Source organism: Lithobates pipiens, unplaced genomic scaffold (assembly GCF_037356315.1).
Source record: "Lithobates pipiens isolate NorthernLeopardFrog02 unplaced genomic scaffold, aLitPip1_a1.2 Scaffold_37, whole genome shotgun sequence".
In the NCBI taxonomy this organism is placed as follows: Eukaryota; Metazoa; Chordata; class Amphibia; order Anura; family Ranidae; genus Lithobates; species Lithobates pipiens.
In genome coordinates this window covers 19,654,912-19,679,793 of record NW_027507825.1, presented here as the reverse complement: position 1 = coordinate 19,679,793, position 24,882 = coordinate 19,654,912, and the positions used below count along the sequence as shown (strand labels likewise).

General features: G+C 47.3%; 1 protein-coding gene across 1 annotated transcript in view; it reads left to right on the top strand.

Moving 5' to 3' along the window:
* NID2 (nidogen 2) overlaps nt 1-24,882 on the top strand; it is a gene marked incomplete at its 5' end in the record, with an annotated part of 95,929 nt that overhangs the window by 42,240 nt on the left and 28,807 nt on the right. The window contains 5 exon segments of the mRNA XM_077466799.1: nt 927-1,055; nt 9,612-9,752; nt 19,902-20,027; nt 21,480-21,713; nt 24,086-24,307. Coding sequence (XP_077322925.1) covers nt 927-1,055; nt 9,612-9,752; nt 19,902-20,027; nt 21,480-21,713; nt 24,086-24,307 — 852 coding nt within the window.

Sequence of the window (24,882 nt, the reverse complement as noted above, 5' to 3'; positions counted from 1 at the left end):
GAACCAATTTTCACTCCTCTGGGTCCAGCGATATCATACACACATCAGGCAGTTCCAAAGTCAAGGTTTTATTGTTGTCTGTGGCCCCGTTAGGAAGTTGTCTCCCCACTTCCTGTTCCAGTGACACCCTGTGTGTCTGGGTCAGACAAGGTTACATAGTTAGTAAGGTTGAATAAAGACACCCGTCCATCCAGTTCAACCTGAGTGAGTGTCTACAATTGTCCCTATCCCTGTACATTGCACACTCACATCGGTCCCTACCCTCAAGGATCCAACAATCCAAGGTCCCCATTCATATACTAGGGCCAATTTGGGACAGAAGCCAAATAACCCACCTGCATGTCTTTGGAGTGTGGGAGGAAACCGGAGAACCCGGAGGAAACCCACGCAGGCACAGGGAGAACATGCAAACTCCAGGCAGGGAGTGTTGTGGTTGGGATTCAAAGCAGCGACCTTCTTACTGCTAGGTGAGAGAGTGCTAACCACTACACCACTGTGCCGCCCTGCGGTGACACAGACTGGAATGATAAACTTGACTAAGGTGTTATGTCTTTTCCTTTCTATTCAAAAATGAAAGCAACTCTGTAAGGGATACAAAGAAAATACAGATGGCAACCCCCTACAAGGGAAGAGCTTTTATCTGCACCCCCCCCCCCCCAACAGCCTGTGTCTCCTTCCTCCCTTCTATTCCAGCTCTGCAGCCACCATGAGTTTCTCCCACATTTAACACTTCTGGAAATGTGGGATGCCCGTGTCTCCAGCAGCGTGCTATGGTTCTCTCCTCCATTCCCTACGTCACTGCTGAGTGGTGTGGGGGGGTCGGAGAATGCAACTACAGCATGCAGTAGGGGACACAGGAATCGGACAATGGCAGAGAGACCCCCCCACTTGGCTCTGATGTGTACAATGCTTGTGTTTCTCTCCAGACATCGAGGAATGTGAGGAACAGCTTGAAAACTGTGGGCAGAACACCCGCTGCGTGAACCTGCCTGGAAGCTTCAGGTGTGAGTGCGTGCCTGGCTACGTGTTCTCGGCGGATGGCCAAAACTGTATATGTAAGTAGCATGTTCCTGTTACATTGCGATGTGACACTTGTAATGCATTGTGTGCAATTGCTTGTTGAATACTCTGGTTAAAGTAGACCCTGAAAGTTTCAACATCTGCTGATACCAGTATCTGAGGTCCGGCTGGTGGCCGTGTGATTGGGCACCTGTACGCAAAGGGTTGGCGTCTACTTTCCACTCCTCTTTTTAGGACTGTTTTTGGATTTCCCAGGTATAAAGGACTGTGTCCCCCAATGAACGCAGGGATAACCATTTTTGTACTCCATGTAAAATCCTGTTCTCCAGGGGTTCATTGGAGGATACAGATCCCTCTCTTTGTGTTGGGTTGTTGTCCGTTAAGTTGATTTCCTAGATGATGTTTCCCTCGGGTCACTGTCATAGGTTTTAATGCTTGCTACTCCTGACCATGTTCAGCACATATGCAGGGCTAAAGCTACTAGATGGGGCTGTGCCTTTAGTTTTGTCTAGTGTCCAACCTCCTATAGCAGTGCTCTTCAAATTGGGGCTCGCAGGCCAAATGTGGCCCTTTTCTTGAATTTATCTGGCCCTTGGGGCACTGTTCTTCCCACTGATACGAGCCGTTATTCCTCCCACTGACACGATTAGTGATGCACAGTTGCTCCCACTGACACCGTTGATGAGACACCAATCCTTTCACTGACTCCAGCACTGGGTCACCATTCCTCCCACTAACACAAATGATAGGGCACTATTTTTTCCACTGATATAAATGACTGGGTACTATTCTTCCCCCTGATACCAACGATGAGACACTATTCCTCCCACTGACACCAATGATGGGCCACTATTCCTCCCACTGACGCCAGTGATGGGGCACTATTCCTCCCACTGACGCCAGTGATGGGGCCACTATTCCTCCCACTGACGCCAGTGATGGGGCACTATTCCTCCCACTGACGCCAGTGATGGGGCACTATTCCTCCCACTGACGCCAGTGATGGGGCACTATTCCTCCCACTGACGCCAGTGATGGGGCACTATTCCTCCCACTGACGCCAATGATGGGCCACTATTCCTCCCACTGACGCCAGTGATGGGGCACTATTCCTCCCACTGACACCAATGATGGGCCACTATTCCTCCCACTGACACCAATGATGGGCCACTATTCCTCCCACTGACGCCAGTGATGGGCCACTATTCCTCCCACTGACGCCAGTGATGGGGCACTATTCCTCCCACTGACGCCAATGATGGGGCACTATTCCTCCCACTGACGCCAATGATGGGGCACTATTCCTCCCACTGACGCCAATGATGGGGCACTATTCCTCCCACTGACGCCAGTGATGGGGCACTATTCCTCCCACTGACGCCAATGATGGGGCACTATTCCTCCCCGCTGACGCCAATGATGGGGCACTATTGCTTCCCACTGATACCAATGATGGGGCACTATTCCTCCCCACTGACTCCAATGATGGGGCACTATTCCTCCCACTGACTCCAATGATGGGGCACTATTCCTCCCCACTGATACCAATGATGGGGCACTATTCCTCCCACTGACTCCAATGATGGGGCACTATTCCTTCCATGGACTCCAATGATGGGGCACTATTCCTTCCACTGACTCCAATGATGGGGCACTATTCCTTCCACGGACTCCAATGATGGGGCACTATTCCTTCCACGGACTCCAATGATGGGGCACTATTCCTTCCACTGACTCCAATGATGGGGCACTATTCCTTCCACTGACTCCAATGATGGGGCACTATTCCTTCCAATGATGGGGCACTATTCCTTCCAATGATGGGGCACTATTCCTTCCAATGATGGGGCACTATTCCTTCCAATGATGGGGCACTATTCCTTCCAATGATGGGGCACTATTCCTCCCACTGACTCCAATGATGGGGCACTATTCCTCCCACTAATACCATTGATGGAGAACTATTCCTCTGCCTAATGGCGCAGGGGTTATGTAATTTTTTAATCCCCATGACCACCAAGCTTGAGACATAGTCTATTCCCACTAAAGCTTGGGCATTTTCTACTCCCACTGGCCTCAGCACGGCCTCCATGAATTCTGAAGGACAGTAATCTTGCCCTTTGTTTAATACATTTGGTGACCCTGTCCTGGTGGCAACAGCTCTACCTAGATCTTGACGAATGCATTCTCCAATGAACAACTGGAGAAAAGGACTTTCCGTTAACTTACAAAAATCTTTTTTTTTTTTGTACTCTCCTTAAAACCCTTTTTTTCACATCCACTGTGAGACTCAGAAAGTCATATACTGTTGGGTTATACCGCTGCCTACAGAAGGATTGGACAAAGAAATTGACAGTATCTGACTTCCTTTGTCCTTTAATAGATGATGAATATAAAAGGATTTTTGTACACACCGTGAAATCCTTTTCTCGGAGACCACTAAGAAGGGACACCGGAAGTCATTCTGTTGGGTTATACTGCTGCCTATAGAAGGACTGGACACTAGTAAAAAAAAAAAAAAAAAATGACTTCCTGTGTCCCTCAATAGTCTAAAAAGAAAAAAGGATATTTTGTAATCACCGTAAAATCCATTTTTCGGAGTCCACTGAGGGACTCAGGAAGTCAGAGGTCTTTTTTTGTGCTAGTGTTAAATCCTCCTGTAGGAGGCAGTATAACCATAAAGTATATTACTTTTTGTGTCCCTCAATGTACAAGAAGAAAATCCTTTTATTTTTATTTTTTTATGAATAGGGTATAAAGAAGGCTCTATATTAATTGAACTCTGTGTTGGCCTTGGTGACCTGTTAGATTCCAGGAAACGTTTTTGTAGAGGAGGGAGGGCGGTGAAGGGCAGTATTTGATTGGCTGTCTTTCGCAGTTACACAAGTTATTCATGTGCGGTAAATTATACACACCGGCTGCTTTTCCTCATCTTACATGCTGGTTTTACAACCTTACATATTTTTTCTCACTGTTCAGTTCTCCGCTTATTGCGTGGACAGTTTAATCCCGTCTTGTATCGCTGTGTAAACCATTGTCACGCCATTGTCGGCGTGTCTGGTGCTGTATAAATACTGCAGTGTGTCCAAAGCCACTTTATAAAGACGGTGCTGTGCTCATGTATTCATAATCACTCCTCTGCTCATCTCGGCTCAGGACACGGACCCTTCTAAAAAAAAAATCACTGGATGGAAGTAGATGCAGAACTGATTTACAGCGGGGAAAATAATTATTTGATCCTCTGCAGATTTTGTAAGTTTGCCCACTTATAAAGAAATTAAGGGTCTATCATTTTTTTTTTTTATCTTGGGTGTATTTTAATTATAGAATAAAAAAAAAAATCCAGAATAAACACATGATAAAAATGTTATAAATTGAGTTGCTATTCAGTGAGTAAAATAAGTATTTGATCCCCAAGCAAAACATGACTTGGTACTTTGTGGATAAACCCTTGATGGCAACCACAGAGGTCAGACGTCTCTTGTAGTTGGTGATCAGGTTTGCACACATCTCTAAATCCTAAAAGTGGTTGTAAACCCTTACAACACACTTTGACCTACAGGTAAGCCTAGATTAACCACTTCAATACCGGGCACTTAAACACCTTCCTGCCCGGACCAATTTTGAGCTTTCAGCGCTGTCGCACTTTGAATGACAATTGCGCGGTCATGCTACACTGTACCCAAATGAAATTTTTATCATTTTTTTCCCACAAATAGAGCTTTCTTTTGGTGGTATTTGATCAGCTCTACGGTTTTTATTTTTTGCTAAACAAATAAAAAAATACCGAAAATTTAGAAAAAAAAAATGTTTTTTTTTGTTTCAGTTTCAAAACTTTGCAAATAAGTAAGTTTTCACCTTCACTGATGGGCACTGATGGGGTTACACTGATGGGCAATGATAAAGCGGCACTGATGGGCACCGATGAGGTGGCACCAATGAAGTGGCACTGATGAGGTGGCATTGATGGACACCGATATGTGGCACTGATAGGCGGCACTGATGGGTGGCACTGATGGGCGACACGGATGGGCACTGATAGGTGGCACAAATTGGCACGGATTGGCATGGATGGGCATGGGTTAGGCGGCACAGGTGGGCATGGGTTAGGCGGCACAGGTGGGCATGGGTTAGGCGGCACAGGTGGGCATGGGTAGGCGGCACAGGTGGGCATGGGTAGGCGGCACAGGTGGGCATGGGTAGGCACTGATAGGCGGCACAGATGGGAACTGATAGGCTGCATTGTATTATAATATATTGCACTAATGGATGCCAATCAGTGCCAATCAATAATGCATGCCAATCAGTGATGCCCATTGTGGGCACTGATTGGCATCCATTATGGGTACTGATTGGCATCCATTGTGGCACTGACTAGAATCCCTGGTGGTCTAGGGTGGCATACCTTGTCCTTGGCATCCCTGGTGGTCTGGTGGCGTCCCTGGTGGTCCAGTGTGGGCATCCTCGGGGGGGCTGTGCTGATAATCGATCAGCACAGACCCCCCCTGTCAGAGGAGCAGCCGATCTGCTCTCCTCTACTCGCGTCTGACAGACACGAGTGAGGAAAAGCCGATCACCGGCTTTTCCTATTTACACTGTGATCAGCCGTGATTGGACACAGCTGATCACGTGGTAAAGAGTCTCCGTCTGAGAATCTTTACCGAGATCGTAGTTGCAGGGTGTCAGACTGACACCCCGCAACAACGATCGCCGCGATGCGTGCCCCCGGGGGCGTGCAGCAGCTCATAATCCTGATCATGTCATATGACGTCCGGTCAGGATTATGAAACCACTTTGCCACCGTCCATTTGCTATAGGGCGGGCGGCAAGTGGTTAAGGCTTACCTGTAGGTCCAAGAAATATCTCCTAAACCTATACGGTTTCAGAGATATTTGCCCGAAGACAGGCACCGCTGTCTACGGCGCATGCGCCGTAGACAGCGGCGCGTAGGCGCACTGAGCGCTGCATTTTCAGAGACGGAGCTGCCGTGCGTGTCAGCTCACGTGCGCATGCGCGGGAGTGACGTCATCCCGGCTTCGCCGAATGACGGCGGCGGAGCTGCGAGACCCCACCAAGAAGATGGATGCGCCGGACTACAGGGGAAAGCGGTGACTTCGCTGGCTCCTGTGTCAGGTAAGTGACACATAATGGACTACTATGCGATGCGATGCGATGTGATGCATAGTATACCATTATGCTTTGCCTTTGCAGGGAATGAAAGAGGAAGTAAATCCATCAGGGTTTACTTCCTCTTTAAAGTTTCTTGGCTGTCGCTTGGCAACTTGAAATTTCAGCTCCCATCATAAATTTTCTATAGGATTAAGGTGACTGGCTAGGCCACTCCATGACCTTAATGTGCTGCTTCTTGAGCCACTCCTTTGTTGCCTTGGCAGTATGTTAGTATTTTTTCGGTCATTGCCATGCTGGAAGACCCATCCACGACCCATCTTCAGTGTTCTGACTGAGGGAAGAAGGTTCTCATCCAAGATTTTACAATACATGGCCCTGTCCATTTGGCCCCTCAATGTGGCAAAGTCAGTCTGTAGCTTTAGGAGAGAAACCGCCCCAAAGCATACCGTTTCCACCTCCATGCTTGACTGTAGGGTTGGTGTTCTTGGGCTCATAACATTTTTCTTCCTCCAAACACGTTGAATTGAGTTAATGCCAAAGAGCTAAATTTTTGCCTAATTTGACCACAGCACTTTCTCGCAATTCTTCTGTGAATTTTTTTAGATGTTGGTTGGCAAACTTCAGATGGACCTGCACATGTGCCTAATTGAGGAGCGGGACCCTGCGGGAGGCGCTTCGGGATTTCAATCTATGGCGGCATTTTGCAGTGCCGGGACAAGGTCATCCAGAGCCCAGGGCAAACACGCCAAACTGCGCCCCCCCCGCCCTCAATGTCTATGAGCATTATGTGTCATCAAAAATCGCCCCCCCCCAAAAAAAAAAATACAACAACTGAGCACTAATCTTTTTCACCCCCCCTAAGCATAAATCCCCCCTCCTTCCAGTGCAAATCTGTTTCCCTGCTGAAATCCCCCCTCCCAGCACAAATATTACCCCCCCAAATGCCCCCCCCCCCTAAAAAAATCACTCCTCCTAGCACATATTATCTACCCCTAAAATTGCCCCTCCCATTAACCCCACTGCAAATCCCTCCTTCCAGCACAAAGCACCCCAATCATCCCTCCTAGCTCAAATCATCTCCCCCCCCCCCATTCTCCCCCTAAATTTTAACATACCCCCCAAATTTCCCCTCCTAGAACAATACTTACTCCCTGCTGCCCCCCCAAATTCCCCTTTCCAACACAAATCCCCTCCCCCCATTTTCCTTGTGGTGCCCCCCAACCTTGCATGATACCACATTGCCCTCCTGCCCACCCCTTGTCCCGGCCCTGGTGTATTGTGTTACCAATAGTTTGTTTGGTGACTGTGGTCCCAACTGCCTTGAGATCATTCACAAGTCCCTCCACTGTAGTTCTGAGCCGATCCCTCACTTTCCTCATTAAAATCCTTACCCTATGAGGTGAAATCGTACATGGAGCACCAGACCGAGGGCGATTGATGGTTATTTTGTATTTATTCCATTTGCGAATAATCACTCCAAGAGTTGTCTCCTTTTCACCGAGCTTCTTGCTATTGGTCTTTTAGCCCAAACCAGAATTATGCAAGTCTAAAAATCTTGTCCCTGCCAGCTCTTTGGTCTTGCCCATGATGGTTGGCTTTGAGTGGAAGAAAGCGATTCTGTGGACAGGTGTCTTTTATAGCGAATTGTTGTTGGGGGCACCTTCTTAAAGAAGAAGTAAACCCTGATGGGTTTACTTCCTCTTTCATTCCCTGCAAAGCATAATGGACTACTATGCATCGCATCGCATCGCATAGTAGTCCTTTATGTGTCACTTGACCTGACACAGGAGCCAGCGAAGTCACCGCTGTCCCCTGTAGTTCCGAGCGTCCATCTTCTCGGTGGGTCTCGCCGCTCCGCCGCTGTCATTCGGCGAAGCTGCGATGACGTCACTCCCGCGCATGAGCACTGGAGCCGCCACTCGTGGCATATCGCCGTTGACCGCAGCCCGCCCAGTGCGCCTGCGCACCGCTGTCTACAGCGCATGCGCCGTAGACAGCGGTGCCTGTCTTTGGGCAAATATCGCCTAAACCGTGTAGGTTTAGGAGATATTTCTTGGACCTACAGGTAAGCCTTAATCTAGGCTTACCTGTAGGTCAAAGTGTGTTGTAAGGGTTTACAACCACTGTAAATTGACAGGACTAATCTGTGTATTATCATTATTATTATTATGCACGATTTATATAGCGCCAACAGTTTAGGCAGCGCTTTACAGTGTATAGGGGGGACAATACAATTACAGTACAATACAAAATGTACAGGAGTGCCCGGGTCATAGAGCTTACATTCTAAAGGGAGGGGGGTGGTGGTACAAAAGGTAATAGCTGCAGGGAATGATTTGATGGGGGTGGCTCGGGGACAGTTAGGTGGGTGTGGGATAGGCTTCCCTGAATAAATGAGTTTTCAGGGATCTCCTAAAGGTGGACAGGGTAGGGGGTTAATTGGATATACCAGGACAGGGAGTTCCAGAGCATGAGAGAGGCTCTGGAGAAGTCCTGAAGGTGAGCATGGGAGGATGTACCACATGAACACATACTGCAGCCAGTCTGTTGGAGAAATACTCATTGTACTCCCTGAACTACAACTCAATTTATAATATTTGTGTTTTTTTCTGGATTTGTGGTTGATATTCTGTCTCTATCATTTAAAATACACCTACGATGACAATTATAGACTCTTCATTTCTTTGTAAGTGGGCAAACCTACAAAATCTGCAGGGGAGCAAATATTCCCCCCCCCCCCCCCCCCCCCCGGCTGTATATTTATACATTGAAGCTAAATTATATCTGAGCGCCACAAACTGAAAACGCCATTTAATTTTTTAAACGTTCAAAGCAACCCCCCCCCCCCCCCCCCCCACAATCCATGTTCCATGCTTTTGTTTTGTAGAGAAATTGCTTTGAAAACACCGCCCCTAGCTGTGGCCACCTTGAGTAAGGGCAGATGAGTCCTGTTACATTTACTTCCTGAAGTCCACCTGCCCTTAGCTCAGGCATGCAGGCAGGAGAGTGTGGTTAGCTGAGAGAGCCCCTCTTCCTGCCCTCCCAGATGAAAGAAAAAAGAAACGCCCATGAAGGCTCCTGGGGTATTTATTTTTTTTTGATGCTAGCTCTAGTATAATTTTGTTTCCACTTAGTAGATGACAAATACACAGTTTGGGACAGTGCTAGTCTGATTGGACAGGCAAGTCGGAAGTAAAAAGATGTGGTCTGTTTTGTGTACTAACATCATTTTCATTCCATTCCGTTGTTTTTGTGAAGTATAATCCCCTGTTCTACCACATCGCCCAGAGGGTTCATCTCCACCAATGGGGACATAGATAAAAATAAAAACCTGGCAGAGGTACTAATCCTCCACTATTTAAAAAAAATAAAAATAAAAAAAAAAAGCTTTGTTTTTTTACCGTTTTAGGTGTAACACTGTTAATGTTTCACGTCCTCACTTGTTTTGTCTTTCCTCCCAGTGGGCAGCTCATTTGGGAACCCTTGTGAGGACGGCACACACAGCTGTGATCTGACAACATCTCAGTGTGTCCCACGTGGAGATGGAGTCTTTACATGTGAATGTTTCCCCGGGTACAGCAGGAGGGAACAGAGCTGTATTGGTAAGAGCTCATTACTTTATAGTTTTCTTGTTGAAATTTGTCTTCTTTTAGGAAATGTTACTATGATTCAGCTGCAAATACTTTAGAGCTTGGGCAGCACAGTGGTGTAGTGGTTAGCACTCTCGCCTAGCAGTAAAAAGGGTCGCTGGTTCAAATCCCAACCATGACTCTACCTGCCTGGAGTTTGCATGTTCTCCCTGTGCCTGCGTGGGTTTCCTCCGGGTACTCCGGTTTCCTCCCACACTCCAAAGACAAGCAGGTAGGTTAATTGGCTTCTGTCCAAAATTGTCCCTAGTATATGAATGAGGACCTTGGATTGTGGGCTCCTTGAGGGTAGGGACCGATGTGAGTGTGCAATGTACAGGGATAGGGACAATTGTAGACACTCACTCAGGATGGACTGGTGTCTTTATTCAACCTTACTAACTATGTAGCTTGTATTAAAAGGAGGGCTGACTGCAGTAAAAATCTCCATGCTGATGAAATGAGCCTGTTAAGCTTGACTTAACGTGCTTATAAACCCTTACAAATGCCCAGTGAAGTGACTGGCATCTGGTGATACACAGAAATAAAGCAAATCCTCCTACATAAGTTGTACTTGGTTATCGGCAGTCTTCTCTTCTCTACATCCGTGCAAAGTGCAGAATTTACACAGGGTCTCTCAGCTCTGAAAAGCAGGGGGTGGAGAGATGAAGTTACATCAGTGAGGAGAGCTCTGAGAGCTGATTGGAGGGAAGGGGCACACCCCCCCCCTTCACACAGCACCAATGAACTGAGCTGAGGCTGTCAATCACAGACCGTGCCCTCTCTGTCACCTTTTTTCTCTTGGTGTCAGTAAAACTTGTCAGAAGTGATTCTGCTGCTTCATTCCCATAAGCATGAGAGAAATTACACTTAGGCTCTTTTCACGCGGGCGGACCGTTCAGGTCCGCTTGTCAGTTTTTGACATACCTGAACAGACATTCCATACAGGTCTATGGAGCGACAGATGTCAGCGGTGACTTGTCGGCTAACATCCGACCCCCTCCGATCCGCTAAAGTGTGACGGATGGAAACCCTATTTCCATCTGTCAATCAGATTGGATGAAAACGGAATCTACAGTCTGTCTTAATCCAATCCCCCATAGAGGAGAGTGGCGCTCTGACAGGACATTGACAACGCAATGTGCAGAGACGGACCTGTCATCTGCCTGCTCAGCGGGGATCGAAGGAGCGATCCCTGCTGAGCAAAGCAGAGGCCGTACGTGGACACGTCCATGTGAAAAAGCCCCTGTCTGCTCTAGATTGAGACAAGTACACGCTACAGAAGGATATGCTTTGTTCATATTTCATGTATGAGGTTTATAACCACTTTAAAGTGAATCCTTGGCCAGATTATGGACTTTTAAGTATTCCCATATTCATAATAACCAGTAAATGAGATTTAACATAAGCCCTCACTGACCTCTGTAGCTGCGTGCACTGTGGAGCAAGTTGTTCTTTACAGCAATTCATTCACAACAGAAGCACATGTCATTCTTAGCAGCTCAGCTGACCTTACCCCCCCCCCCCCCCATTGACCAAGCAAATTTGTTCACCACCCTCCCTTCACAACTCTAGCAGATCAGCTCACTTTGCTTCCCCCCCAGCATTGACTCTGCAACTTTTCATACCCTACTGTCCTTTCCCAGCATTGACCAATCATCTCAGATGACTCTGATCCCCCTTCTAGCTTCCCAGCTTTATAATCTCTAATGGAAACAAATAAAATCTCTGGTAGGGGTGCGCATGGTGCACTTAGCTGCTAAAATAATGACTTTAGTTCTTCTGCTGTGATCTTTGAGGCTGAATTGCACCACAGTGCCTACAACTACATAGGTCAGTAAGGGCTTGTTTTAAAGCTCAATTTCTCTGCAGTAAGTACTTGAATGTTCATAGCCTGCCACATGTTCATTTTAAGTTTGAAACTTTGATATATTTCTGATACTGGGCAAAAATCTCCCACGCCCAAGCAAAACGCCTCAGATGCAGCCCTTTGCTTGTCTGTATCAGGCCTTTGAGGCACTTTCTCTCCTGCCGATATAAGACCTCATTCCTCCCACTGACGCCAATGATGGGCCATTATTCCTCCCAGTGACGCCAACGATGGGCCATTATTCCACCCACTGACGCCAACGATGGGCCATTATTCCTCCCACTGACGCCAACGATGGGCCATTATTCCTCCCACTGGCGCCAACGATGAGCCATTATTCCTCCCACTGGCGCCAACGATGGGCCATTATTCCTCCCACTGGCGCAACAACGATGGGCCATTATTCCTCCCACTGGCGCAACAACGATGGGCCATTATTCCTCCCACTGGCGCCAACGATGGGCCATTATTCCTCCCACTGGCGCCAACGATGGGCCATTATTCCTCCCACTGGCGCCAACGATGGGCCATTATTCCTCCCACTGGCGCCAACGATGGGCCATTATTCCTCCCACTGGCGCCAACGATGGGCCATTATTCCTCCCACTGGCGCCAACGATGGGCCATTATTCCTCCCACTGGCGCCAACGATGGGCCATTATTCCTCCCACTGGCGCCAACGATGGGCCATTATTCCTCCCACTGGCGCCAACGATGGGCCATTATTCCTCCCACTGACTCCCAACGACAGGGCACTATTATCAATGATGGGGCACTATTCCTCCCACTGACACTAATAATGGGTCACTATTCCTCCTCCTCCTCCTGATCCCAGGCATTATGTAATTTTTCTACCCCCAATGGCCACCAAGCTTGGGACATTGTTTACTCCCGACAATGCCAGGACATTTTCTACTCCTACTGGCCACAGTCTGGCCCTCCTAAAGTCTGAAAGGCAATAAACTGGCCCTTTGTTTAGAAAGTTTGGAGACCCCCTGATCTAGACTGTTAAAATGCACACTCACCCGCTACATGTCAAGTTAGGCTCATACCTGGACTAATAAAACTATTTCAAAGTGCTTGTTAATGCTTGTGGTCACTTGTTGGTCATTGGCCCATCGCACGTTTTACTGCGTCTTTGGTGTTTCTTTTTATTACAGTTTGGGAATTTTGGTCCTTACTGCTAAAAGGAGTTAAAATACCAGAAGACTCCTACAAAGAACGTTACTGATAACTGGTTAATTTATACTAAACATTTTCTCTTCTATCTAAAGCTTTTTTTTAAAAACAATATACACTATATTGCCAAAAGTATTGGGAGACCTGCCTTTATAATCACATGAACTTTAATGGTGTCTTAGTCCGTGGGGTTCAATATTGAGTTGGCTCCGCCCTTTGCCACTATAACAGCTTCAACTCTTCCGGGAAGGCCGTCCACAAGGTTTAGGAGTGTGTCTATGGGAATGTTTGACCGTTCTTCCATAAGCGATTGGACAAGAAGACTTGGCTCTAAGTCTCCGCAGGTTGCCGTCAGTACTCTGTGCAGGCCAGTCAAGTTCCTCCACCCCAAACTCGCTCATCCATATCTTTATGGACCTTGCTTTGTGCACTGGTCCAAATCATTTTGGTGGAGGGGGGATTATGGTGTGGGGGTTGTTTTTTTTCAGGGGGTTAGGCTTGGGCCCCTTAGTTGCAGTGAAGGAAACTCTTAAGACATCGCACTACCAAGACATTTTGGACAATTTCACGCTCCCAACTTTGATTGCACACAGCAAGGCCCATAAAGAAATGCATGAGTGAGTTTGGGGTGGAGGAACTTGACTGGCCTCAACCCAATAGAACACCTTTGGGATGAATTAGAGCGGAGACTGTGAGCCAGACCTTCTCCTCCACATCAGTGCCTGACCTCACAAATGCTTTTCTGGAAGAATGGTCAGATATTCCCATAGACACACTCCTAAACCTTGTGGACAGCCTTCCCAGAAGCGCTGAAGCTGTTATACCCTGTTTTCCCTAAAATAAGACCTAGCATGAGTGTCGGTGATGGCTGCAATATAAGCCCTACCCCCCAAATAAACCCCACCCTCTTTCCCCAAAAATAAGCCCTACCCTGAGAATAAGACATAGAAGGACTTTAACTAGGGCTTATTTGGGGGGTAGGGCTTATATTGCAGCCAACGTCGACAATCACGCTAGGTCTTATTTTAGGGGAAACAGGGTAGCTGCAAAGGGCGGGCCAACTCAATATTGAACCCTACAGACTGAGACTGGGATACCATTAAAGTTCATGTGTGTGTAAAGGCAGGCGTCCCAATACTTTTATTAATATAATGTATCTTTGGCTTTTAGGATGAATACCCTTGTTGGATCCAAATATTTTTAATAAAATGTGTTTTCTGGTCAGGAATGATGGCAGATTCCTTTTAATTAGATATTTTCTTATTCGCACGTTTCCATCTTTGGTTTCATGGAAGGAAGTAGGGTGCGATAACACAAGTTTGCTTATAGCAGATCCCATCTTGGCACGAATAATCCCCACTATTTTGTCATCTTCTAATTATTAAACCGCTGATGTTTTGCATGTGGTTGACGGCCTTGAATGTGGTTCTTTGTCCCGGTTTGCAGTGGAATCGCTGACCTTATTAACTGAATGAAAAGTACAGACTGTGATAATTGGAAGCACAAAAGTGGACAATGCAAACAAGTTTCATGCAGAGCAAAAAGAAAGACATAAAAAAATTAAAGATTTTCACATTGAGGAACCATCGTAGGGACTAGGCCAAATCCTTCTTTAACAATTTATGTCTCCACACTTTATATAATAGTGAAGTATTCTCCACTCGCGGATCACTCGATTTTTATTTATTACATATCTTTGTCCGAGCACAAGGATCAGGGTTTTACGCCCCCCCCCCCAGAAGCTGTCCTATCCCATGCTCCTCTCCGTGGAGCCTAAGGGCTGTCAGCTTACAGCCATAGATTCCAGCGGAAGAAATGTCAGCTTCTCTTGGAACCTTGGATCCTGACACTGGGGTGACTTTTCTGCGCTTACAGGAAGAGAATACAACTGAATAACCACACACACACCTATCCCTGATGAATAAGGCTGCTGTGGTTTAATAGCTTAAAGCGGAGTTCCACCCAAAAATGGAACTTTCGCTTTAAGCGCTCCTCGCCCCCTTACATGCCACATTTGGCATGTCATTTTTTTGGGGGGGGGGGGGAGTGGGGGCTTCGTTAGGAGGGGGAATTCCTGTTCCACTTCCTCCTTACGCCCAGGGACTGCCAAGACGACTACTCCTTTCGCCTTAGGCGGCAGCTCCTCCCTCTAGGCGATTGCCTGTCCAGTCCGGAAACGCAGCACCACTCGTGCCCGGCCGTGAAGCCGAAAGCCGCCATGGCCGGGTGCCCAGAGTGGCAGTGGAGGCGGCGTCGGCGGAAGAGGAGGGGGGGGGGGGAGAGGAGCGACGCCCCGTTCGGTTGCATCGCTGGACCGTGGGACAGGTAAGTGTCTGTCTATTAAAAGTCAGCAACTACACTTTTTGTAGCTGCTGACTTTTAATAAACATAAAAAGCCTGGAATTCCGCTTTTAATGCTCATGCACACGGACGTTTTAAAAAACTGCCTGCAAAGCTAGCTCCGACGCCTGGAAAAATCGGCGTTTAAAAACTCGATTTTTACAGCGTTTTGCATTGGCGTTTTTGCGTGTTTTTTAGCGTTAAGTAGCGTTTTTTAAAGAAACACATCTCTTGGCTATAGCACTCAGAAAACAAAGAAAATATGTTGCGCGTTTGTGCGCGTTTTCCCGCGATTCGCGTTTTTACAGCTCTAGCTCCACGCCAGGGAACGCACTGGTCCTGGGTTTTTTTTACAGCTTAAAAACGCCTGCCATTTGCAGCTCAAAAACGCCTAGGTGGGCATGAAGCCATAGACTAACATGGACAGGCCTTTTTAAGCTGCAAAAAACGCTCAAAAAAGCGTCTGTAAAAACGTCCGTGTGCATGAGGCCTTAAAGTGTTACTAAACCCTCAACAGTAAAATCCGTCCTATATATGCAGTAAAGCATGCTTGTTTTACTGACTCTGTAACCTGAGGGATTAATCCTCCGCATTGTATAAAAAGGCTGTTTGATCCTGTCTTCTTTGATCCTCCCCTTCTTCCACAGCCCCCTGATAATTTCCTGATAACACAGAGGCTATGGAGTCAGGCTGCACATGCTCAGTTTTGTGTTTTATTGCTAGAGCTCCCCCCCGGTGATCAGCACAGGACCAATCAGCAGTTTCCAGGGTCAGGCTTCCTGCATCATGATAGGACAGTCAGACATTTGTTTGTTTTAATTCATGGCAGACGCACTGCATAGATGTCTTGATAATGTCTGTGTGATTAAAATATATAGACTCTCTGCACTCTCTAAATATGTCAAACTCCAACAATGCAATTGATAGGCAGAGAGCAAATTGACCAGTGATTTGGTAATGCCTGAGTTAATGACAGGTTCTCTTTTAATTATAGTAGAACGAGCGACAAATAGATGGAGACGCTTTAAAGGTGTCTTTGGAGGCATCAAAGTGTGAAAATCAAAGAGACCCTCAACATAATTTGCTTTGTTTTCCCACTTCCTGTGTTAAGAAGATTGACGGGTCACATACAGGTTCCTTTCAACTGGAAAATAGGTGCCCCGGGGCCCCCGGGAAAAGCACAGATTGCTGTCAGCAGACAGACACAGGACGTGGCGCTGTCTGCAGTCCAGCTGACTTGTCTTTGGCGTTAAGGAATAGTAGCTGCAGAAAGATGTCTGTGTTGCTCCTGCAACCAATCAGATTTCTTCTGCCATTTTCCAGCAGCCTCCTGGGATCCAGTTCACAGTTGCACCTACAAAAATCAGTTGAAAAAAACTACAAAGGAACGGGACTTTATAGGTGAAAGATCAGGTGAAAAATCATAGTCAGTATATAAAAAAAAAAAATTCCTTTTATTGGAAAAACAGAATACAAATACATATATTCCATGAAACCAAAACGAAAAAGAAAAAGGGGTACAGATTGTGGCTAAACGCCTAATATTTTACAGCTCAACCAGCATAGCAGTAGATGGAGAACTTTCCAACATGTTTCGCCCTTAGATCGGTCTTCCTCAGGGAAAGCTGGTTGTTCACGGTATGTACTGCCTTCTAGTAAAAAAAATTAAAATACATAGAACATCCACAAATTAATATCACAAAATTGAGGTAATTACAACAAAGTATACAACATTTTGTCATGTGACTGCGTCTTTACCCTAAAGGTGGTGGTGCCTACCCGTGTTTTTTTTTTTTTTTTATTTTTTTTTTTTAAACAGCACAAGGACTAGAAACTGCCGGGACAGCTAGATGGGCCACCTCGTCCAACCAACCATATGCTAAAAGTGGTCATAGATGATACAAAAAAGACCAGCTAAGAAAAAAGAAAGACACAAATAAGACCAAATCAAACGACCTCCATACAAATATATATATAAAAAGAAATAAATAAAGCAACGTCCTAATAGACCAAGCCCCGCCCCAAACCCGGCAATACGCCATACTACTAAAATCAGTATCGCCCATCATGCAGCTTTGTTAATGGTCAGGAATTGTTTCTCTTTGCCCTAATGAATAATTAAATATATTGTTGAACCTTCTTCTTTAGAACTCTTTGTAAAATGTCCTCCCTTTAAAGAGGAAGTAAACCCTGATGGGTGTTACCTCCTCTTTCATTCCCTGCAAAGGTAAAGCATAATGGACTACTATGCATCGCATCGCATCACATCGCATCGCATAGTAGTCCATTATGTGTCACTTACCTGACACAGGAGCCAGCGAAGTCACCGCTGTCCCCTATAGTTCCGAGCGTCCATCTTCTTGGTGGGTCTCGCTGCTCCATGGCTGTGATTCGCCGGAGCAGCGATGACATCACTCCTGCGCATGCGCATGGGAGCCGACACTCGCGGCATATCGCCGCGATCTGCGGCTTACCCAGTGCGCCTGGTGGCTGTCTTCAGGTAAATATCTCCTAAACCGTATAGGTTTAGGAGATATTTCTTGGACCTACAGGTAAGCCTTAATCTAGGCTTACCTGTAGGTCAAAGTGGTTTGTAAGGGTTTACAACCACTTTAATCTCTGGTACATAATTGAGGGTTGTAAAACCATATTAAAGACTATTTCATTGTGTTTTATGTGCTGTATATTAATTTAAAGTATTTAAAATGTATAATTTCATTGTTAAAACTATTTCCCAGTCGCACTAAAAATTTGCTATAGACACAAAGGACATAGCCAGCCAAGCAGATATTCTAATAGCCTCCCACGGGACCAATTCTGTGCACCAGAGACCCCACCCTGGAACTACCTATGGCTGTCCATTTTACATATTCCGGAGCCTGGTAATATGGAGGCCAAGGGAGTCCTTTCCGTTCCATCCACCAACCAATCGTACAACATACTGCCCAATTGGGCAGAATCAAAGTTTTGCTTTAGGGCCCTATTCATCCCTGAGTGTGTTGTAGCTCTGAAAGTTTAACCGCAAACAAAATCCCATGAAATCAAATGGTGTCCGTTCACATATGAGCATCAAGGTGTCTGGCGCTCCAATTTCAGATTTGGGTGTTTTTGGTCCGCTAGACACGGGAATGCTTGGAAACACTCAAATTACAGTTTTTGGAGCAGTTTTTTCAGGTGTTCTTTAACTTATAAATATTTTCTCCCCCAGTGCTTTTCCATTTGCTAAAACCAAAAATGGGCAAAACTTGAATACGCGTGTAAAGCGTTTGAAATACGCTTTTAAGATACTTACACGTACTCAAAAATGCTGAAATAAAAATGCCTGAAAATTGCTCTGCTCAAGTGGGAATGTAGTAGAAAGAGCAGGAAGACCTACTTACCTTTCACATGTAATTTCTCAAAAAGGGGGAGCTGGATGGGACTTTAGTGGTACCAAATTGACTAATGAAAGAAAATGTTGTAAAATATACACTTTATTGACTAAGATTACAAATTACCAAGGTCTGACTTTGTTATGGAGGGTGGCTTGGTTTATTCTCCATGGATCCGCTGTACTGTCTACAGAGCCAGACTGGAAATGAAAAAAACAGCCCTGGACGTAATTTCATACCAGCCCCATAGCATTATTCTACCAGCCCAACAGCATAACGCCATTATTTTCTTGTTCATAAAAGGGAAAACCATACATTTTAAAGCACATTTGAAGAGTGTATTATATATGGAGACATGGTACCGGCAATGTCAGAGGCTGTGTGGACATAGTACAGGAGATGTCAGAGGCTGTGTGGTCATGATACAGGAGGTGGTTGTGGGCTGTGCAGACATAATATAGGAGGTGGTCGTGGGCTATGCGGACATGGTATAGGTGGTGGTCATGGGCTGTGCGGACATGGTATAGGTGGTGGTCATGGGCTGTGCGAACATGGTATAGGTGGTGGTCATGGGCTGTGCAGACATGGTATAGGTGGTGGTCATGGGCTGTGCAGACATGGTATAGGTGGTGGTCATGGGCTATGCGGACATGGTATAGGTGGTATAGGAGGTGGTCATGGGCTGTGCGGACATGGTATAGGTGGTATAGGAGGTGGTCATGGGCTGTGCGGACATGGTACAGGAGATGTCAGAGGCTGTGTGGTCGTGATATAGAAGATGGTCGTGGGCTTTGTATGTATCCTATGACCACATAATAAAGCTTTGGAACCGTTTGAGGAATCCTTGGTGTGCTGGTGACATTTCTTCACATTGAGTGTCCATGGTTCCCAGCCTGGGGTCACTGCAGCACCCATCAATACTCAACAGCCATCTTTAGAAACTTGTGACCACCTAATAAATCTTTGGGCCCGTTTGAGATATCCTTGGTGTGCTGGTGATATTCCTTCGCATTTGGAGGTGGGAGGAACGTACTGGGAGCCATTTTGTTCCACCAAAGCTCCCAGCCATCTTTAGGAACTTGTGCGTTGGGAATATTGTGATCCGACCTCCACATAACCCATGCCTCTGCACGGTTCTCTGTATGAGAATTGCCCAGGCCTTCCTTGAAGCATCTTCAGAGGACACCTGGATAATGTCATCGGTGGAATAATCTCAACAACGGCCGGTCGCTGACATTTTCCACGACCCATTTAGTTTAAACACTGCAACGTTTACGGCTGGATTTCACATAACCGGCTGAGGTCATGTAACCGGCAGCTGTGTGTGATGCACAATTGTAATTCCATGACTTCTCTCTCCCACAGACGTTGATGAATGTGCCGAGCGCAGATGTCACCCAGATGCTACGTGCGCCAACGTCCCAGGATCCTTCTCCTGCCGGTGTAACCCCGGCTTCACCGGTGATGGCTTCCAGTGCACGCAGGCCCCAGGTAACGGAAAGGGCTGACATGCAGCCCCCATGAGGATACGATTATCTGGAAATGTAACATCACTCACAGCATGTGCTTCAAATTAAAAAAGAGGCTTTAATTCAAGCTTTTCAGGCAGCCATGTATGTATGCTCAGACATGAGATTTTCTGACAAACTAACCCCATGTTATTCCATCTGTTGTTCTGCGTTTGGGCTTTGAACACAAAGCGTTGGCCACAAGCCACAAATAATAAGCTGCCGGTTATTACATTTGCGTAAATCCAGCCACTAAAAGCTTTAGCATGTTGTTGTCATTTCAAAAGTCGTTTTTAATATATATTTTTTTTCAATCTGCAGATTTAATTAAGTTGATGGATATTTTTCTCCCCTGTTTGCTGGGGATAGTCTGTGAGAGGTCCGTCCCCTGCAAGCGGTCATCCCCGGCCACCCAGCAGTTTAGCATAAATATTGCATCAGCCCAATGTATGGTGCGTGGGGGGGGGGGGCTGGCTTTTCAAATGCACAGGCAATGACCCAACAGTCGCACTGGACTGGTGGCTATCCAATGCTACCACGCATATGCCAATAGCTGAAGCGGCAGCATAGTGGCACCTTCTCAGTGCAGCTGTTGGGGTGATGCATGCACTGTTGAAAAGGCCGCCCCGCTGCTTTCCAAATACTAAGGTGGTGCCCTGCACAGTGGGTGCGTTTTGCGCTGGAAAGACGAGAAGCGGCAACAGCGCCTGCGCAGTGCAGGGCCGTTTTTAAGGCAGGGCAAAGGGGGCATCTGCCCTGGGCCCTATCATTGATGTGGGGCCCAAAGCAGCTGCCTCATACTTGCCAACTATCCCAGTTTAAATTCCCTTGTTCCTTGAGGTTTTAGTCCAGTGCTGTGCCCTGATATTTCAGTGTGAAGTTCTGTTACTAGTGCTGCCCAGCTCTGCCCTATTGTTGTGTACAGATGCAGACCCTTTGCTTATATGTAAATACCATCATTGACATGTAAATAGTGACGGCATTCATATATAAATAGAGGCAGACCGGCAGGATTCATATGTAAATAGAGGAGGTATTCATATGTATATCATGCCCCCCTGAGGTCATATCCACCATCACCTATACTAAATGCTGCCCACTGGGGAGGTGAAGGGGCATGCTTGAAAAAATTGTTTTTGCCCATGGTCCAATCAATATTAAAGACGGCCCTGGTGCAGTGCATACGTTCAGTTAACGCCTGCGCAGTTGAAAAGCCGGCCCACTCCTCGTCATATATCAGGGTGGCACCTACGTTGTCGCTGCCTAATGTCCTGCATAGGGGAGGGGCAAAGTTGCTGCAAAGTTTTGTCAGGATTTTAAAAAAAATCTTCCATCGGTGACTATTCCTCTTATTTGACGTATGTTTGGCTCTATTGCTATTTCTTGTTCTTTTCTTCTCTAACGTGTGTTGTGCGGTCATTTATTTATTGCGCAGACGAACCACGGCCCAGCACACCCTGCTTGGAGAAGAGACACGCTGCTCAGCCCAGAGGTCCTCGTCCCCCGCTCATCGGAGCTTTTATACCGGAGTGTGACGAAGAGGGTAACTACGTCCCGCTGCAGTGCCATGGCAGTACAGGCCACTGCTGGTGTGTGGACAGGAATGGCAATGAGATTGAAGGAACAAGGAGGCCACCTGGCAGCGGAAGGCCACAGTGTGGCATTCCAGGTATGCACCAATCAAAAAGTCCGTCCTGTTCTTACAGTATGGTGGCCAGAGGGCACATATACAGTATGTCTAGGTCAGTGCTTCTCAGACTTTTTTTTCTGATCACAGCAGCCTTTCAGAATATGCAAAGTTTTGAGGCACCCCCTTTCACATCAGAGTACTTGACCCCAGACCCCCACAGCCCCACCCAACTCCTATTCTCACACAAATCCTACTGACACCAATGATGGGGCACTATTCCTCCCAGTGACACCAATGATGGGGCGCTATTCCTCCCAGTGACACCAATGATGGGGCGCTATTCCTCCCCACTGACACCAATGATGGGGCGCTATTCCTCCCCACTGACACCAATGATGGGGTGCTATTCCTCCCACTGACACCAGTGATGGGGTGCTATTCCTCCCACTGACACCAGTGATGGGGTGCTATTCCTCCCACTGACACCAGTGATGGGGTGCTATTCCTCCCACTGACACCAGTGATGGGGTGCTATTCCTCCCACTGACACCAGTGATGGGGTGCTATTCCTCCCAGTGACACAATGATGGGGTGCTATTCCTCCCAGTGACACAATGATGGGGTGCTATTCCTCCCAGTGACACAATGATGGGGTGTTATTCCTCCCAGTGACACAATGATGGGGTGCTATTCCTCCCAGTGACACAATGATGGGGTGCTATTCCTCCCAGTGACACAATGATGGGGTGCTATTCCTCCCACTGACACCAATGATGGGGTGCTATTCCTCCCACTGACACCAATGATGGGGCGCTATTCCTCCCAGTGACACCAATGATGGGGCGCTATTCCTCCCACTGACACCAGTGATGGGGTGCTATTCCTCCCACTGACACCAGTGATGGGGTGCTAGTCCTCCCACTGACACCAGTGATGGGGTGCTAGTCCTCCCACTGACACCAGTGATGGGGTGCTAGTCCTCCCACTGACACCAGTGATGGGGTGCTAGTCCTCCCACTGACACCAGTGATGGGGTGCTATTCCTCCCACTGACACCAGTGATGGGGTGCTATTCCTCCCACTGACACCAGTGATGGGGTGCTATTCCTCCCACTGACACCAGTGATGGGGTGCTATTCCTCCCACTGACACCAGTGATGGGGTGCTATTCCTCCCACTGACACCAATGATGGGGCGCTATTCCTCCCACTGGCACCAATGATGGGGCGCTATTCCTCCCACTGGCACCAATGATGGGGCGCTATTCCTCCCACTGGCACCAATGATGGGGCGCTATTCCTCCCACTGGCACCAATGATGGGGCGCTATTCCTCCCACTGGCACCAATGATGGGGCGCTATTCCTCCCACTGGCACCAATGATGGGGCGCTATTCCTCCCACTGGCACCAATGATGGGGCACTATTCCTCCCACTGGCACCAATGATGGGGCGCTATTCCTCCCACTGGCACCAATGATGGGGCGCTATTCCTCCCACTGGCACCAATGATGGGGCGCTATTCCTCCCACTGGCACCAATGATGGGGCACTATTCCTCCCACTGGCACCAATGATGGGGCACTATTCCTCCCACTGGCACCAATGATGGGGCACTATTCCTCCCACTGGCACCAATGATGGGGCACTATTCCTCTCATTGACACCAACAATGGGTCACTATTCCTCTCATTGACACAAATGATGGGGTGTTGTCAGTGGCAGAACATTTTCTACTCCCACTGACCATTTAGACCCCTTTCACACTGGGGTGCTTTGCAGGCGCTACAGTGCTAAAAATAGCTCCTGCATAGAGCCCCGAAAGAGCCGCTCCATTCACTCCAGTGTGAAAGCCCCGAGGGCTTTCCCACTGGAGCGGTGCGCTGGCAGGATGGTAAAAAAATAAAAGCCCTCCTCCGCCGCTCCTACCCATTGAAATCAATAGGGCAGCGCGGCTATACCGCGGGTGGTTTTAACCCTTTTTCGGCCGCTAGCGGGGGTTAAAATACCCCCGCAAATACGACGGTAAAGCGCCGCTAAAAATAGGGGCGCTTTACCCCCTCCCCAATGTGAAAGGGGCCTTATATTGTTACACAAAAGATACCTTTGTAGCTTTCACTGGATCCTGGTCTGAAGTTTACTGATTTGCTGTAATGTATTTTCCAAGCTGTGCTGAAGGTGTGTGTGTGTATGTGTATATGTATGTGTGTATATATATGTATGTGTGTATATATATGTATGTGTGTATGTATATATATATATATATATATATATATATATATATATATATATATAATATATAAAATAAATAAATAATGTGGGGGGGGGGGCTTTAGTCAACACAGTGTTTTTTAAATGTCCATTTTTAGTATATTATTATAACGAAGGATACCTTGTCTCTCTTGTATTTGCAGAACCCACCCAGAGGCCGCAGACTATGTGTGAGAGGTGGAAGCAGAGCCTTGTTGATCATTATGGCGGCAGCCCCTCTGCCGAGCATTATATACCGCAGTGCGATGCCTATGGGGAATTCAGCCCTCTGCAGTGTCACGGCAATAGCGGTTATTGCTGGTGTGTGGATAAAGACGGGAGAGAGCTTGAGGGGTCCAGGACGCAGCCAGGGATGACGCCGGCATGTAAGTACCGAACGCGTTAATCGCCTAAATATGTGATCAGAGGCCCCACCCAGCCTGACGTAAAATATATGAGTATAATATCACAGCGTGACATTTCAATAAAGTTTAAAAAAAAAAAAAAAAAAAAAAGCAAACCGTTCAATGTGCCTTTTCGGTACTGCATTCATCCTACCACATCCTACCGGTTAGGGTTGCCGCCTCATCCCTTTAACCTCCTCGCGCCCGCCCTATAGCCGATTTACGGCCGTAGAGCAGGCGCGTTCGTTTGGGCGGTCGTCCCTGGACGGCCTGATGTTTACTTCCGCAATGCGCGCCGCCGCGGGCGCGCATCGCGGAAGTTCTGTGTTCGCCGTGTCCCCCGGGGACAGGCAAACACAGATCGCTGTAAACGGCCAATCACAGCGGCCGTTTACAGCGTGATCGGCGTGTCCAATGGGAGATGATCTCATATGTAAACATATGAGATCATCTCGCAGCGCCGCTCTCCTTCCTCGCACAGACAGTGCGAGAGGGGAGAGATGAACGGCTGCAGCGGCAGCCGTTCTGATTCCGGAAAAAAAAAAAAAAAAAAAAAT